Below are 14,450 nucleotides of genomic sequence, written 5' to 3'. Positions count from 1 at the left end.
ACCACAGACTGGAGAATGGTTGGCTTCCTGGCGTCGTTCCTAGTCTTAAATGCTTCTTAAATACGACAACACCATTTGCTATAGCCCCCACAGTTGTGCAAATAGTTGGAAACAATGGTAAGTTCGTGATAAAGCTGCTGAAGACTGAATATAACATGAATATTCAGTATATCAAGGTCAGAGGCAACATGTTGTCGTCTTAGATTGCAACTGGAATAGACCTGAAGGAGAACGAGAACGAACGGTTTGGTTCCACAGAACTCGTGGAATGTATTTGCAGACTGAGAGCTCAGAGCTCGTTAAAAATTAAAGAATACTAACAGATAATAATTAAAATATGCAGTATGTGCGTGAGCGTGTGCGTGTGCGTGTGTGCGTATCTATATCTCATCCATGTAGCCATGTTCGTAAGCGTGACGCACCACCTTGAAGATCTCAAGGTTGGCCACGTCTCCGCCAATAGCGAGCGACAGCTGATGGAAGGCCGGACTATGCATGTCCGTCTCAAAGAGCCTGGAGAGCTCCGCACAGTCCGTTTCATTGCTTAGCAGCCAGGGCAGGAAATGCATGACGACCATTGCTCCATAGAAAGCGTACCTCTTGAAGTGAGCCTCGAAGCGCTCAAAGCTGTGCCGCAAAGAGAGAATTAGTTTCAGCATTCCTCAGGTGTTCCACCACACCCACCTGTAGTCGGCAAGCAGCTGCTGCACCCGCTCCTCGGAGAGCTCATCCTGGTTTCGCTGCAGCACCAGCTCCAGCATTTCGATCATTTTCTTGTGGTACTTCTTCAGAAGATCGGCAAAAATTTCCTCTCGATCGTCGGGGGGCGTGTTCATGTACATGAAGAAGCTGAGATCGATGGCCGTGGTGCTGAATCGCAGCTCCTGAAAATCGATGGTCTTGATGTTGTCTACCGTGCCAGCGGCGTCATAGTGGAAGAGCACATTGTTCCGGTTGAAGTCGCCGTGCAGGAACGTGCAGAAGTAGCTGTCTGGCTGCGACTCATCGAAGGAGGAGGTGCGTATACGCTCCATCAGCTGCTCCGGCTGGGCAAAGTATTTATTACGCAGTCGTTCCAGGGCTGCTGCAAAGCCCTCGTCTTGCTCCTGCTGCAACAGCTGCTCCTTCTGGCGATCGTAGAACCCATAGAAGCGGTCAAAGGCTACGCGATAGAGCACCTCAAAGACGCCCTTTCCTGTGCTGCTAACAAATGGCATTGGCACTACACCAGAGCGCAGGCGCTCATAAACTTGTGGCTGAAGGATGCGCGTGGCATAGCCGAGGGCATGGAAGGGGCCCACCAGGCCAACCATGGCCTCCAGTTGATCACGACGAAGGACGAGGCGAGGGCCGAGCTCGTAGCCGTCTTCCTTGAGGTGCCTTAGAGCCAGCACTGACTCGCAACTGTCACTCAGCCCTGGGAATTAAGAATGATTCGATCACACACTATGCCCCACACTATGCTCGGCCTTACCATCGATCTGTCCGTATCGGGCGGCATAGGAACGCGGCACCCAACCGGTGACCACATCGCTGCTGAGGCGGCTGCTGCGCAGCAGGTGCTCGTAGGCGGGCAGGATTTCGGCGTACGCGTATACCTCGTTGGCGAACTGAATGTACGAATTGCTGGATGCCCGGAAGTGTTCCGTTCCCTTCATGAACTTGACTAGAACCAGCTCCTTTTGCTTTCTATCAGCTATCTCTAGGTCCAACTGTACGGTGTATAGGGCGGACATGAATCCGTCCAGTCCATTGGAGGATTCCACGCTGTGCGACACCAAGGACGCACCCGATCCGAAGTACTTGTAGATGTCGTAAACTAAGAACCGCTCAATGTAGTCCAATTGCTGTTGAGTGGTTGACATTTTGTCCTTCTGCAATTGAAAAAGTTCAGTGTCCTCTTCGTTTCTTTCGCCGTCAGTCTTTTGACCCCTGGCACTCTCTCTCTCTCTCTCTCTCTCTGTGTCTCTCTCGCTCTTACGTTGTTTCTACGATAATGGCGATCAGAAGGCGACTGTTGGAGCAAATTGGGGCGCTGGTTTTATATGCGTGTATACGTACGTACGTACGTATGTATGTAGGACCACCACCCCTTTCAGCAATCACTGATGATGATCTTGATGGAATCTAATCAAGATACACGTATCCCTTTCCCCTCCACGGAGAGCAACAACAATCTGGAGCCTTTGAAAATATCACAGCTGTGTGTGATCGGACTATCGCCAATCGTTTTTCGGCAGCAATTGCCAGGGCCGCATGTCTTATCCGTTTCAATAAAAATACCCAGTTTTTTGTAGCTCTAACAACCAATTGCCAAGTTATTCTTGTCATGTTAGAGGGTATATTCAGAATATAATTGTTGGGACGCTAGGTGAGGCGTGCGTGACTGGCGTGACTTAAAAAATACTTGTGACAAGTAGCAGGTGAGCACTGAGCTCCCAGCCCTGGTGTGCACATAACAATAACACTGTCAGCCGCTTCCAGATTGCAGATTTTAATCTTTATTATTAATATTGGGTGTTCAAAATCTTAAGTAACACAATGGGTAAGTCGTGTACGTGATCCAGGAGCGGGCACCCGAACCGACAGGACAGTAACACTTCCCCCTGCCTGTTCTTGTGACAGTCTCGATCCCCTAACCCAATCGAAACCAAAGACGCTCTAAGATTTTGTTTTTATTTAAAAAATGTTAAATTACAAAAAGTTTGTATCACAATTAGTATTATTTTTGTTTCATCCATTTTCGCTGTTGTGGTTTAATAGAAAAGTTGTAAATTCAATGTATCGAGTGCGATTGATCGTGTGATTGAAACCATGGGGAACTCGGGGAATGCAATGGTGCCTGCGTCTTCGACCAGCCATCCAGCCGCCCAGCCACCCAGCAGCCCAGCATGATTCAATGGGCATGACGTCGCTTGCCTGTGATTGGGGAAGGGTTTAAAGGGGCGAAAGGGAATTAGTGAAGCGAAATTGAGATCAGGACCAGCTACTTACGACCATTACAGTGGCGTCCGTAAAAGCCGGGATGACACTTGCACTTCTTGTTCGTTATACAGGTGCCGTTGCGGCACTTGCAGATGGAGCGTTGCTTGCGTCCTATCTCGCAGTGCATGCCGCTCAGTCCGGTCGTGCAGCGGCACATGTTGTTGCCGATGCATCGGCCTCCGTTCTGGCAGGGAATCACACATTTGGCTGTAACACAGGGCCACAGAAGGGATGGCAAAACAGTTACACGACACATTACACAGAGCATGGCTTATACTCACAGTACTCGCAGTGCAGGCCATAGTATCCCTTGGAGCACTGGCATTTGTCCTTCTGTATGCACTTGCCGCCATTCAAGCACTTCTCTTTGCAAATACCTGGGGAGAAAGGAGCCAAAAAAGAGCGTGTGCACCATGAGTATCACATTATTTAAATCTTCTTCTGTTGCAGCCCCAATGCTGAGAAGCGTCCTCTTTCGGCCGGAAACCCGGCTGCTGACCGTGCGATGCCTTAGCAACAAAAACACAGCATCATCGGGATCTGAAGCTGGAGCCGGAAACCCCCTGCGTCCACGTGCCAACGCCCTGACCGATGAAATAATACGCGTGGATCATGCCGGAGAACTGGGCGCCGATCGCATCTACGCCGGCCAAATGGCTATACTGGGTAACGGGCCCTTGGGCAAGACCATTGGGCATATGTGGGAGCAGGAGAAGTGCCATCGTGCCCAATTCGAGCAGCTCATCCAGCAGCATCGAGTTCGTCCCACAGTCATGACGCCCATCTGGAATGTGGCCGGGTTTGTTCTGGGCGCCGGTACCGCTTTAATGGGCGAGAAGGCGGCAATGGCCTGCACCGTGGCAGTGGAGACGGTGATTGTGGAGCACTACAATGATCAGCTGCGTCAGATTATGGAATCACCAAATCCCGACAAGGTAGGGTATCAATATATTGAACATCACTATGGTACAAATATGCGGACTAAATCAATTTTGAATTATCTGCAGGAACTGCTGGAGACAATCACAAAGTTTCGGGACGAGGAGCAGGAGCACCACGACACCGGCATCGATTGCGGGGCGGAGCAAGCGCCCTTCTATCAGGCAATGACTGAGGTCATCAAATTCGGCTGCAAAACGGCCATTGCTATATCGAAGAAGATCTAGATATACACTTTTCAACTTTTTGTAAATATTGTGCACAGAATTAGGACCCAAAGTTATCTGTCTGTCAATCCTCTACCCACGCCCCACGCTAAGCATTAAAGATAGACTGACTGAATCGTTAAACTATTAAACTGTGTAGTGTACTCACCACCTTCGCACTGGGTGCCCTGATAGCCCTCCGGACAGGTGCAGACTGACGGCGCCGTGCAGTTGCCACCGTTGAGGCATTGCGGGAAACAGAAGGCCGTCTCGCAGTACATACCAGTGTAGCCCACATGGCACTTGCAGATGTGGTGCTCGTTGCAGTAGCCATTCTTTCCGCACTTCAGACTGCATTCTGGATCGGGAGCTTAAGTTTTTTTAGTTTAGTTACATCCTTCACATTACAACATTCAACAAAAATCGGTGAGAGCTAGTCTCTCAGATTAAAAAGAGCAACATTTAAGCAGCAGCCCCACGCACAAATAACGAAGTAGCATACGACAATCGGGAGAGATGGATGGATATGGACATGGACTTGGATGTGGATGGATGAATATATGTACAAAAACGTTATGGGCTTGGCAATGTCGGAACGAACTTTTCGAGATGTGAATCCCATTCGAATTTGAACTTTAATCGATTGTTGGAAAGAGAAAAGAACAGATGAAAAGAGACTAGAAATACATATATAGTCTAAGGATTCGTATAGAGTATATTGTATGTACATGTGTCTATCTATCCGTCACGTCTGCCTGTTCGTTAGTCTGTGACATCCATATCCTCGTGAGAACAAGCTTAGACATAGACTCAAGTTTTATATGGTAGAAAATACATATATGGTAGATGGTGGAGTGGAGTTGCTTTGCTGCTTTAAGCTTAAAACATAGCGTAGGCGATAGATATTACAAGGGGTAGAATGCACAATGAAGAATGAAGAATGGCGAATGGCATGGAAAGGAAATGTGATCTGATGGCATGCATGGCTCAATGATAGATGGATATGCTCGTATGTGATGCGTGTGATGCATGCCAAAAATCTATTTACATTCTATTTCTATTCTAGAGACTACAATTACACTAGATAAAAGCATTTTGGTTGATATATCATATACACTACCTTGCAAAGTTGTTAGTGAAGTAGGGTTGGAAGCGTCTATATCATACACACCTCTATGGGCGCATTCCTTTTTGAAGTTGAGGCGAATGGGTGTGCCTGAGAGCGGCTTGTTGTTGCGCGTCTGGATCTTGAGGCCCACATTGAAGGAGGCGGTGCCCGAGCTGTTGCCAGTGCAGGGCAGGAATATGCTAAAATCTAGCTTGGAGTGAGGTTCGTTTGCCGGATCGGATCGGTTTGCATAGCCTCGATGGACGTGAGACGTGAGACATTAATAACTTACTTTTCTGCTCCTGCGGTATCCGTCCGCTCTTGCGGATCGACAGCGTTGGCGCCTTCAAGATGCTGTCGTCCATCGTCTGCAGCCGATCAAAGTCATAGAAGTACTTGCGTCTGCCCGATTTCCATGTGAAATTCACATAGTTCACCTCGGACGGGATCACCAGGAAGTTGTACAGGGTCGTGTCCCTCAGGTCGTTCGTCACCAGGCTGTTGTGTATGGCATAGATGCGATCCGAGTAGCCCTGCGGAAAGTAAAGAGCTGCAAGGGGCAGAGGGGCAGGGATTCGTAAATCCATGAGCATGGGGTTTCCGCCGGATATTTTCAGGGGTCTGCTCACCGCTCAGCATCTTCAGCTGCTGCTCATTGATCCACAGCGAAATGCCGTTCTCCTCCATCCGATTGTGGCGATTGTTGCCATTCCCATTCCCGTTCCCATTGCCGCTGCCGCCCTGCTGTTTCTTCCTTTGGCCCCGGCGCGGTCCATGGCCAATGCTGGCCTCGTTCTCCGTGAAGCTGTCGATGCCGTCACTGGTATTACTTCCGTGGTTCTCCTCCGAACTCGATGAGTCTGCTCTTCTGTTGCTGTTGTTGTTGTTGTTGTTGTTGTTGCTGTTGCTGTTGCTGTTGCTATTGCGATTGTGATGCTGCCGACACTCGAGCTGTCCGATGCAGAGCAAGGTGTGGACAATCAGCACCAGATAGAACCACTTGACCAAGCACCCAAAGCTCTGTTGTGTCATATTTCCCTCCTCTAGGCGAGCCAATGAAAACAAACAATTGCGAATTAATAAGAGAGCTGGATAAGAGCTAAGGGTATCCGTTGCCTATTCAGGCACTGCCATCTCATCTCCGGACACTGTGTTTATTTATCTCTTGCCATATTTACAGACCCCGACCCTCCAGCGATCTATTTGCGTTTCGGATTCGCTACTTTGGGCTGGCCAGCAGATTTCTATTTATGGATGGGGCAGGGTTTCGGTTTCATGCTGCACTCACAAAAATGATTATTAAGATCCGTTCAGATCCGTGAACCATGCGTCATTTGTATTGAATAGTTATACCATTATGCTATATAGGGATCTCAATATCTGACGATCTAAATATCCTTTAATATTATAGAAGGGAATAATGCCACTAATTTCTCACACGATGTGTGTACTCCAGACTTCAGATGCACAAGAGCGACAGATAAGACTGGAGAGGAGAGGAGAGGAGGAGAGCACAGGAGAGGGTAAGAGAGCAGGTACAAAGTTGTTAGCACTTTAGCTGGTGTGAAGTTACCCAAGTCAACGACGAAGCCCTCAGACAGAAGGCCAGACGATGCAACACAACCGACCAGTGAGCGGACAGAAGGGCGGACGGACTGAAGGAGGAGGAATAAACGGACAGCGGACCGGACCAAACCATCGATCGAGCAGTCACTAATCGTTGTCTGCCCATCACGTATGAATGGGCTAAGTATGGAGATGGGGATGGGGATGGGGATGAAGCAGTGGCTGGCAAGGCGATAGAGAGAAACGATGATGGGCAAGAAACAAGTTAAGCTGTCTTAATAAGATCAAACATGGCGATTATGGGGAATTACTTGGAGATAATGACATCTGGCCTTAGCTCCGAAAAGACTCTAAACACAGGATGGAGAATGAAGAGAGCAGAGTGTGGAGCGACTCCCTGGGAAATGATTTTATTAAGTGAACTAATTGCTATTTCCCAGACCCATGACGACTCACCCACGTAATTGAATTTCTGGGTAGCCCTTGGCTTCGTTTTGGGGTGACCGTAGACTCAATAAGGGATTGTAGACGGAAATGCTTGGGCAGATAATCGCGTAAGTACAACGCAATATACGATTATTGTATGACACACGACAGCGATCGAGATCTGAATTGGGTTCGGGAACCGGCGTTGGGGATTGGGGCCTGGGGCCATAGCTCCAATTCCACATAATTCCATCATTTGTTTTGAAATTATTTATTTATATTTTTTACTAATTAAAGCTCGAATGATAAGGGGCCAGGCAGACTGGCGCTCTGGCTGTGCACGAGATCATAGATCGGAATCCAAATCGGCATCAAAGCTACATATAATCGAAATCCTAATGTGAAGGGGAATGGAATGGGAAATAAAATCGTAATGGCAATTCAAAAATGTGTATGCATGTGTATAGAGAAGATTGGAATTGATTGATTGATTGATGGGAAGGATATTTCACATGTCTTAGCCTTGACTTTGGATCTCTTCGATCTGCATCCAAGTAAAAGGGAAATCGTACTATAATATGTATGTACATACGCCTAGAAAGTAACGGCTCTCTATATACCACAGATTTAATTTCCCTACAAACATACATGCATACGAGTATACGGGCATTTTTATGTGTATGTGTATGTATCATGTCGGTGTTGCAGCATCGTCAGAGGAGAGAAGCGGGCAAGACTATTATCAAACCCCATATCTGGTATCTGGTATCTGGTATCTGGTCGATGGAATGAAGATCTTCATCTCCCATGAGACGATGTTTTGTCGTCAACGATGTAATTGCTTCTGGCTGGAGGGGAGCCCGGGCCGGCCAACAAGACAAAAAGGGACACAGATTAACATTTTAGCGTGAAATCAACAAAAACAAAAGACACCAACAGAAAAGCGTCGGACTCAGCGGCAGCGACAGCAGTAGCCAAGTTAGTGACCAAGGTATATTAGATGAAAGGTGAGGCCTCCCTTAGAGAAAAAATAAAGCAAACGAGCGGCAGGGGCCGCGGCTCTACCCTTTGTTTTCATTTTTCTGTGACTGTTTTGTATTCCTCTAGATCCGTATCTTTTTCTCTGGTCTCACACAAATACCAGCCTCCGCGAGAGGGCGTGTCTGAGAGAGAGAGAGAGTAAGCGCATGCAAATTTATGTCTTCATTCTAGATATAATAATGATCCAAACTGATTCAGGATCCAAGCGAAAACGCTTCCTTCTGGGTGTTACACATGTCCACATCAACCATAAAACATATATATCCCTCTACTCGTTGATTATCGGGTATAAATATGCATTGAACGGGCAGATGAAGCGAGAGATAGAAAAATTGGCGAAACAGCCGGAGCCAAAGTCAGAGAGCGGGTCTGAATTACCTTCGATTCAATATACCTTGGACAGCATTAGCCAAAGCAGTGCCACTGCTGAGAGACAATCAAGTGGGAACAGCAGCAGAGGGAGAAGCAGCGGCAGCAGCAGCGGCAGAGGCAGAGGCAGAGACAGAGACAGAGGAAGAGCCAGAAGCAGCTACAGCAACAATTTGTTAGCTCTTTACGATTATTGCCTTTCTCACACCTTATTACCAGGAAAATAAAGAAGCAGGCAACAACAAATAGGCGACGATGAAATGTGAAAATAAAGAAACACAAAACACGGCACAAGATACAAAAAAAAAGTAAATAAATAAAAAACGAGAACAAGAAGCTGTCCTCCTGCCTCCTGGTGAGTGTGACTTCCAGTAGGAGCAGGAGCGTGCGGGTGTTGGAGAGGAAGGGACCGACTACGCGTCGTCCAGACAGACACTCCAAATCGAACCATACTCGACAGGTACATGGGCAGGCACCTTCATGACAGCATGAGGGGCGAAAGGGCAAGGGCTAAAAGGATTTCAAATGCACATCCACACATACAAAGAGCAGAAGGGGCCACGAGAGACTGAGATAGATAGAGCGAAAGAGAGAGAGGACGATCGGCAAATGCTGATCAACGAGAGCATGGAATTGAGTCGGTCGGGCCGGGCCGGGCCGGGTCGGGGCTACCGATTTAAATTATGTCCGTGCTCAGCAACAACAACACTTGCAGCTCTGTTTGCTTAATGAACCAACGCACACACATACACACTCACATATGTACACAAGCACACCAACAGACGCTGAGAAACACCAAGAAAAAACCACCTTCAGCAAATAAGCAGACAGGACGGCAACAGTCGACACATGGATACTCTTGCTGAGTCCAGCACCAGCCCACAGCCCAATGACAGAGCCCAAGCCCAAGCAGGTGCCGTTAATTGTCATTGCCCAAGTCGGTTAGACAGACCCAAGATGCTTCAATTATGCATTCGGAACGGCTACGGACAGTTGTGATCGCTGATCATAAACCAATCGAATGGCCATGGCCATGCTCCCCGAGATGCCCTCGCAGCCAGCCACCAGAAGAAGGAGAGGCAGACAACAAGCAGATAACAACGACTGTCTCCAAGTGGGCTCAAGTACCGCTGTCGACGATGCAGACGCAGACACAGACGACCACGACAACGACGATGAGGGCTAAGCAGGGAATGCGAGACACGCAGGCTGGCCAAGACGGACCGTAAAGAGGACAGACGATGGGCAGCAGTGGCAGTGGCAGTAGAAGCTACTTCACAGAAACAGAACTCTTATTCTGATGATGCGATCGTGTTTCTTGTCTGTATTTGTATATATGTGTGTGCGTGTGTGTGAGGTGAAGAGGAAAGCAAATCCAAGTCCCGTGGATGTCGAGTGGACTGGAGCAGAAGGAGAGTTTTGCACACCATTCCATTGGCATCCGAGCACCGGTTCCCAGTTTCCCCAGTTCTCAATTTCGATTCCATTACATCCACCCCCCTTCCCCCCTTCCCCCATCCCATAGGCAGCAACATCAAACGTTGTTGGACAATGACTTTCACGCCTTTTAAGCGCGCCAAAACAGAAACACCACCAACACCAGTGCACGGACTGACAGCAGCAGCAAGAAGTACAGGCGGCCAAGGCGGCAACCCAGATACACTTCACCCAGCATCACAAGCTAACATATATTGGAAACCAGCAGTGAGAGAGGATATTACATCCATTACAAGCATTGAGGAATGATCACTGATCACTTTCAGTTTTCCATTCACACTCACACAGCACACAATACTTGATTGCTCTCATTTTCAATATCAATTTCGAACATCAATCACTTAAGTCTTTGATTCCGGTAAATGTGGCAATCGGAACAGCCTGGCTGTATAGGAGGAGAAGGAGAATGTGGAGGAAGAAGCGTTGCAGAAGGAGAGGATTGAAATTAAACAATCAATCCAATTGACAATTCTCATTGGTTGCCTTTCTTCCTGCTTTTTCTCTTTCCACTCACGAGAAGTTCTTATCGCTATTTCGCGTGAATTTCAATTTTGAGATTTGCTTGGTTGTGCGCGATTTTCGAGCATGATTAACTGCGGATGTACCACCTCATACACACATCCAAAGGTCTGTCCGTACGACGTACATATATGTAGATTAATTATTGATACACATGCCGTTTATCTAATATAAAATATTTCAAAATATCATCCGGGGCTGGGGTTCGGCTTTGGTTCACTAGAGAGGTTTTGGTTTTGGCCAACTTTCTGGCCACCATTACTCTAAAAATTTCGAATTCGTATCAGGCGTTTTGGGAACAATCTACATACTCGTGGTTGTCTCGTTCCCGGGAACTAGGCAATAGCGGTATGCTGCTGCTAGGTTGCGGCTCACTTGATCGGCGTTGTGCGGCAAAAATAAACAAAAAACCAAGTAAAAAAAAACAAACGTAAACTAAGGAACTACAACAATTAGTTGCGGCAATGCAGCCGAGCTTGAGGTGGAGACAACGACTAAATTCAGCGGCACAGAGAGCACGACAGACGACAGCAACGAAACCCGTTGCAAGGTTGCACAGGCCCCCATTTCGAGTTCGCAGCGTAGCAGCGAATAACCGCCTGAATTCGTCCAACAGCACCAAGAGCGCTAACAGCTCAAAATGTGCTGCAGAGCGCAGTGAACGATCGTTTTGCCCAGCCCTGGCACTGTTATGCTATGTTAATAATACCGCCTAACCAAACCAGAAGAAGACCCATTTAATTTTCAACGGTATATAAAAAACCAATAAAAGCAAGTGTTTAAAATAGGCCAGTCAAGTAGAAAATTGATTTATCAATCGTATAACATTATGTGGGCATGGCTAAATGGTTTATTTAGCAGGTAATATTCGACAGAAGATCAAAAACCAGGAGCTCTGAAAAGTCCGTTGAGAACTTAATAGTTTGAATTGAAATGATCGAACAACGCCCTGCGAAGTTCTACAAAAACGTACAGAATACGTATTCGTGGCAGGCGCCCAGAAAAAGCGTATCTTCCTGTTCCAAATATTCCTGTAATTGGAAAAATATCCTTGATCCTTTGGTAAGGACTCATAAAATCCCAGTCATGTTTCATGTTTCCCCGAATCTTTGCATGAAAAACAGTTGCTGAAATTATTTCCCGTGGGCGTGAGCCAACGATTCCGCCGTCGATCACTGGTCCCTGGTGCAACGGACAGGACGCTACATTGTCGACTCAGCGACACAGTGGCATCATGGCTATGGCCCGCAGAAGGTCAGCTAGTGGCTAGCACTGTCCAGCCAGCAGCACATCCTGAGGAGCTACGATGGAATCACTAGCGGAAGAGGTACCGACGGCGAGCGGACTGGAAAGGCACAGAAAACAGCGTGGGACGCAAGAAAGAGGACCGTGGCAGTGGCCAAACACATAGGTTGCCCAGGCCAAAGGCCACAGCCTCGCGCGACAGGTATCATGTCCCGAGAGGAGGAGCCGGCGGGGAGTTCGCCATGTCAGACGGTCAGGCGCCTGGAGTGGACAGCCATCATCGAGCTCACACTCGCTCATATTAGCCGGAAGTCCAGGAGGGTGAAGACTCTGATAAACGATGGTGGGCGTATCGGTGTCCACGGCCAAGAAGAAGAACCAAGAAACATGGTCAATGGAAAAGATGGATACGGGGGGAAACAAGGAAAACTTAGCAGGTCTAAGCCGATGAGCTAAAGAATGGTGCAGTAGTAAAAACCATGTCGGTAATGTATGCGCCTTTAAAGTACGTACGTCGTAAAAGTAGAGGTAAACAAATAATGTACCGGCTGCTGGCGCGATGCACGCGATCGCGGATGTAGTATCGATTCGGCAACACCCAGGCCGCCGGAGGGTGCCCGGTTCAAAACTGATTGAAAGTGGAAAATCGCCAGAGCGGTGTGGGACACGGAAATGTGAAAGTTAAAGCCTCATGCCGCTTATTCGGGGAAATATATCAAGAAATATGCTCTTAGAAAGAAAAAAACAGTTCGTAATCTTTATTGGGAGCTAAGATCATCGGTTTTCAAATAACTTTCAACAGGGTTCCCAGGGTCTTCGCTGCGTCATCCTGAGCCAGCCAGAATTCAAGTCCAATCTAGTCTTTATGTTTGTGAGTTGTAGAAAATCTTGAATCTCATTGAAACCAGATCGATGTGTGGGCAACACAACATGCGTATGCTGGTTAGGCTTTATCGGTTTAAATTTGAAATGTTCTTTGCTTTTTCCCAAAACCTTTTACCCAACCAATAAAAAGGCGTTTTTGTTTAAAGGAAAAATACATTGATTGTGTAGCTATTTTCATTATTCTTACGAATACACGCATAACATTTTAGTTAAATACATTTACAATTGAAAATTTTCTCTACTTTTTGGGGGAAACGAAAACGAAAGAACAATTACACGTGATCCGGCATCATATGAACTAGTCAGTTAAATATAACATAAATATATACATGTACAAATGAATTAATTGAAGGAACAAAAAAAAAGATAAAAAAAATAATTAAGAAGAAACTTGTTATCCTTAGGTTCATTAGCTTATTAATCATATATAAATTATGGTTTTCTTTTAATAATATCCTTTTTGCAGCTGGCGGATTAGGGCTCGCTGTTACATAGATTACATACTCGTAGTACATAAATATATCGTAAAAGTGTAAATGTAAATGTTAAGCTTTAAAACTGATGTTGAAAATACAATATACATACATCAAAAATCGATAATAGGCACATACAAAGCAATGACTAAATCAGAAATATCAGATATACATATACATATGTGTGCATATGTGTATATATGTATGGTATGTGTTTATATGTATGTATATATATTAATATAATTATATATATACCAAATAATTTCATATCATCATTTTCGTACCGTTACGTTACCATATCCGCTGTTATCCGCACACTAGCTCCATCTAGTACACTCAGGTGGATCGGTTTTCGGTTTCCGGTATCGGCTTCGGTTTGTGTTCGTGTCGTGTCTGTTTCTGTCCGTCTGTGTGTGTGTGTGTGTGTGTCTGTTCATGTTATCCGGTTATAACAATTTCTTCGAGCAGTACATATGCAGAGCTCGATTAGATAAATGAAATACAACTACTGTATATGTAAGTATACCCTAAAAGACAGTCTTGTTTCCTATGTGCTGTTGTTCTGTAGTATGTGTGTATGTTGTGTTTGTATGTGTTTATGTATATGGGAAAGTATATGTGTTTATATATTTTATGTATGTATATACTGCTATAGAGTATATACGTCCGACACAATCGATCATCCTTATACACAATCATTAACAAACAGAAACTTAATAAATTAATGAAGAATTCAAAGTCAATTTCATTACATTTTTTTTGTACATATTTGTGAATGTGAGGGGGAGAATGCGTATTGGTTACGTGTATGTGTCTGTGTGTGGGTGTGTGTGTGTTGACTAAGAAACGTACAGTGGTACAGTGGTGGCCAATAAACGGTTTCCACTGTATTATATATGTATGTACACAATAAAACAGAAATAGGATCGCGCCAGAAGGAGAAACGAATGCATGAGAGGATAGATCCCTCATTCCCATTCCCATTCATATAGAACGTGTACATAAATCTCCTCTATCCATGGATCTTTCGGATAAATAGAACGGATTGGGATAAGATACGCGTGTGTCTGCGTATGTGCACATTACGGTTGCTTAGATTATCTGTAATTTACACTTAATATGGAGCTACAGGTTTTAACTCTTTTTTGTTTAACGCAATCCATTCCTCACTCTCTCTTGCTCTCTTGTTCT

The 14,450-nt window shown here is 46.0% G+C and overlaps 3 protein-coding genes across 8 annotated transcripts; 1 reads left to right on the top strand and 2 right to left on the bottom strand.

Moving 5' to 3' along the window:
• Positions 1 to 240: 240 nt before the first annotated feature.
• LOC6599935 lies at positions 241 to 2,001 on the bottom strand. The gene is made up of 4 exons (XM_026993396.1): positions 1,982 to 2,001; positions 1,475 to 1,874; positions 685 to 1,417; positions 241 to 627 (listed from the first exon to the last, which is right to left on the bottom strand). The coding sequence occupies exons 2-4, from the start codon at positions 1,863 to 1,865 to the stop codon at positions 381 to 383; spliced, it is 1,371 nt and encodes a 456-aa protein (XP_026849197.1). The 5' UTR covers positions 1,866 to 1,874; positions 1,982 to 2,001; the 3' UTR covers positions 241 to 380.
• Positions 2,002 to 2,464: 463 nt separating this feature from the next.
• LOC6599934 (5-demethoxyubiquinone hydroxylase, mitochondrial) lies at positions 2,465 to 4,277 on the top strand. Its single transcript, XM_002025090.2, has 3 exons — positions 2,465 to 2,545; positions 3,436 to 3,920; positions 3,993 to 4,277. The coding sequence occupies exons 1-3, from the start codon at positions 2,542 to 2,544 to the stop codon at positions 4,149 to 4,151; spliced, it is 648 nt and encodes a 215-aa protein (XP_002025126.1). The 5' UTR covers positions 2,465 to 2,541; the 3' UTR covers positions 4,152 to 4,277.
• On the bottom strand, positions 2,660 to 11,159 carry LOC6599933 (protein shifted). 6 transcript variants are annotated; one of them, XM_026993392.1, is made up of 8 exons: positions 10,968 to 11,159; positions 5,868 to 6,281; positions 5,531 to 5,788; positions 5,251 to 5,445; positions 4,300 to 4,500; positions 3,267 to 3,362; positions 2,998 to 3,192; positions 2,660 to 2,919 (listed from the first exon to the last, which is right to left on the bottom strand). In XM_026993392.1, the coding sequence occupies exons 2-8, from the start codon at positions 6,268 to 6,270 to the stop codon at positions 2,897 to 2,899; spliced, it is 1,371 nt and encodes a 456-aa protein (XP_026849193.1). In that variant the 5' UTR covers positions 6,271 to 6,281; positions 10,968 to 11,159; the 3' UTR covers positions 2,660 to 2,896. The 6 variants fall into 6 exon arrangements, with proteins under 6 accessions (XP_026849193.1, XP_026849194.1, XP_026849195.1 ...); XM_026993393.1 differs by having other exon boundaries at positions 2,995 to 3,192; positions 4,300 to 4,488; XM_026993394.1 differs by having other exon boundaries at positions 2,995 to 3,192; positions 5,302 to 5,445.
• Between the last annotated feature and the right edge of the window lie 3,291 nt (positions 11,160 to 14,450).

This window comes from Drosophila persimilis, unplaced genomic scaffold (assembly GCF_003286085.1).
Source record: "Drosophila persimilis strain 14011-0111.01,24,50 unplaced genomic scaffold, DperRS2 tig00000829-arrow-arrow-pilon, whole genome shotgun sequence".
Taxonomy (NCBI): domain Eukaryota; kingdom Metazoa; phylum Arthropoda; class Insecta; order Diptera; family Drosophilidae; genus Drosophila; species Drosophila persimilis.
Note: the sequence above shows the minus strand (reverse complement) of the source record. Positions and strands in the feature narration are given on the sequence as shown.

What these genes read in the sequence shown, in the direction of transcription:
- LOC6599935 (XM_026993396.1), bottom strand. Translation starts at nt 1,865, where the DNA reads ATGTCAACCACTCAACAGCAATTGGACTACATTGAGCGGTTCTTAGTT. An exon ending in CCGATACGGACAGATCGATG is followed by an intron (nt 1,418 to 1,474) that starts GTAAGGCCGAGC and finishes CTTAATTCCCAG; the next exon opens with GGCTGAGTGACAGTTGCGAG. An exon ending in CAGCTGCTTGCCGACTACAG is followed by an intron (nt 628 to 684) that starts GTGGGTGTGGTG and finishes TTTGCGGCACAG; the next exon opens with CTTTGAGCGCTTCGAGGCTC.
- LOC6599934 (XM_002025090.2), top strand. An exon ending in AATCACCAAATCCCGACAAG is followed by an intron (nt 3,921 to 3,992) that starts GTAGGGTATCAA and finishes AATTATCTGCAG; the next exon opens with GAACTGCTGGAGACAATCAC.
- LOC6599933 (XM_026993390.1), bottom strand. Translation starts at nt 6,270, where the DNA reads ATGACACAACAGAGCTTTGGGTGCTTGGTCAAGTGGTTCTATCTGGTG. An exon ending in GGGCACCCAGTGCGAAGGTG is followed by an intron (nt 3,363 to 4,299) that starts GTGAGTACACTA and finishes CTTTCTCCCCAG; the next exon opens with GTATTTGCAAAGAGAAGTGC. An exon ending in TGGCCTGCACTGCGAGTACT is followed by an intron (nt 3,193 to 3,266) that starts GTGAGTATAAGC and finishes CCTGTGTTACAG; the next exon opens with CCAAATGTGTGATTCCCTGC.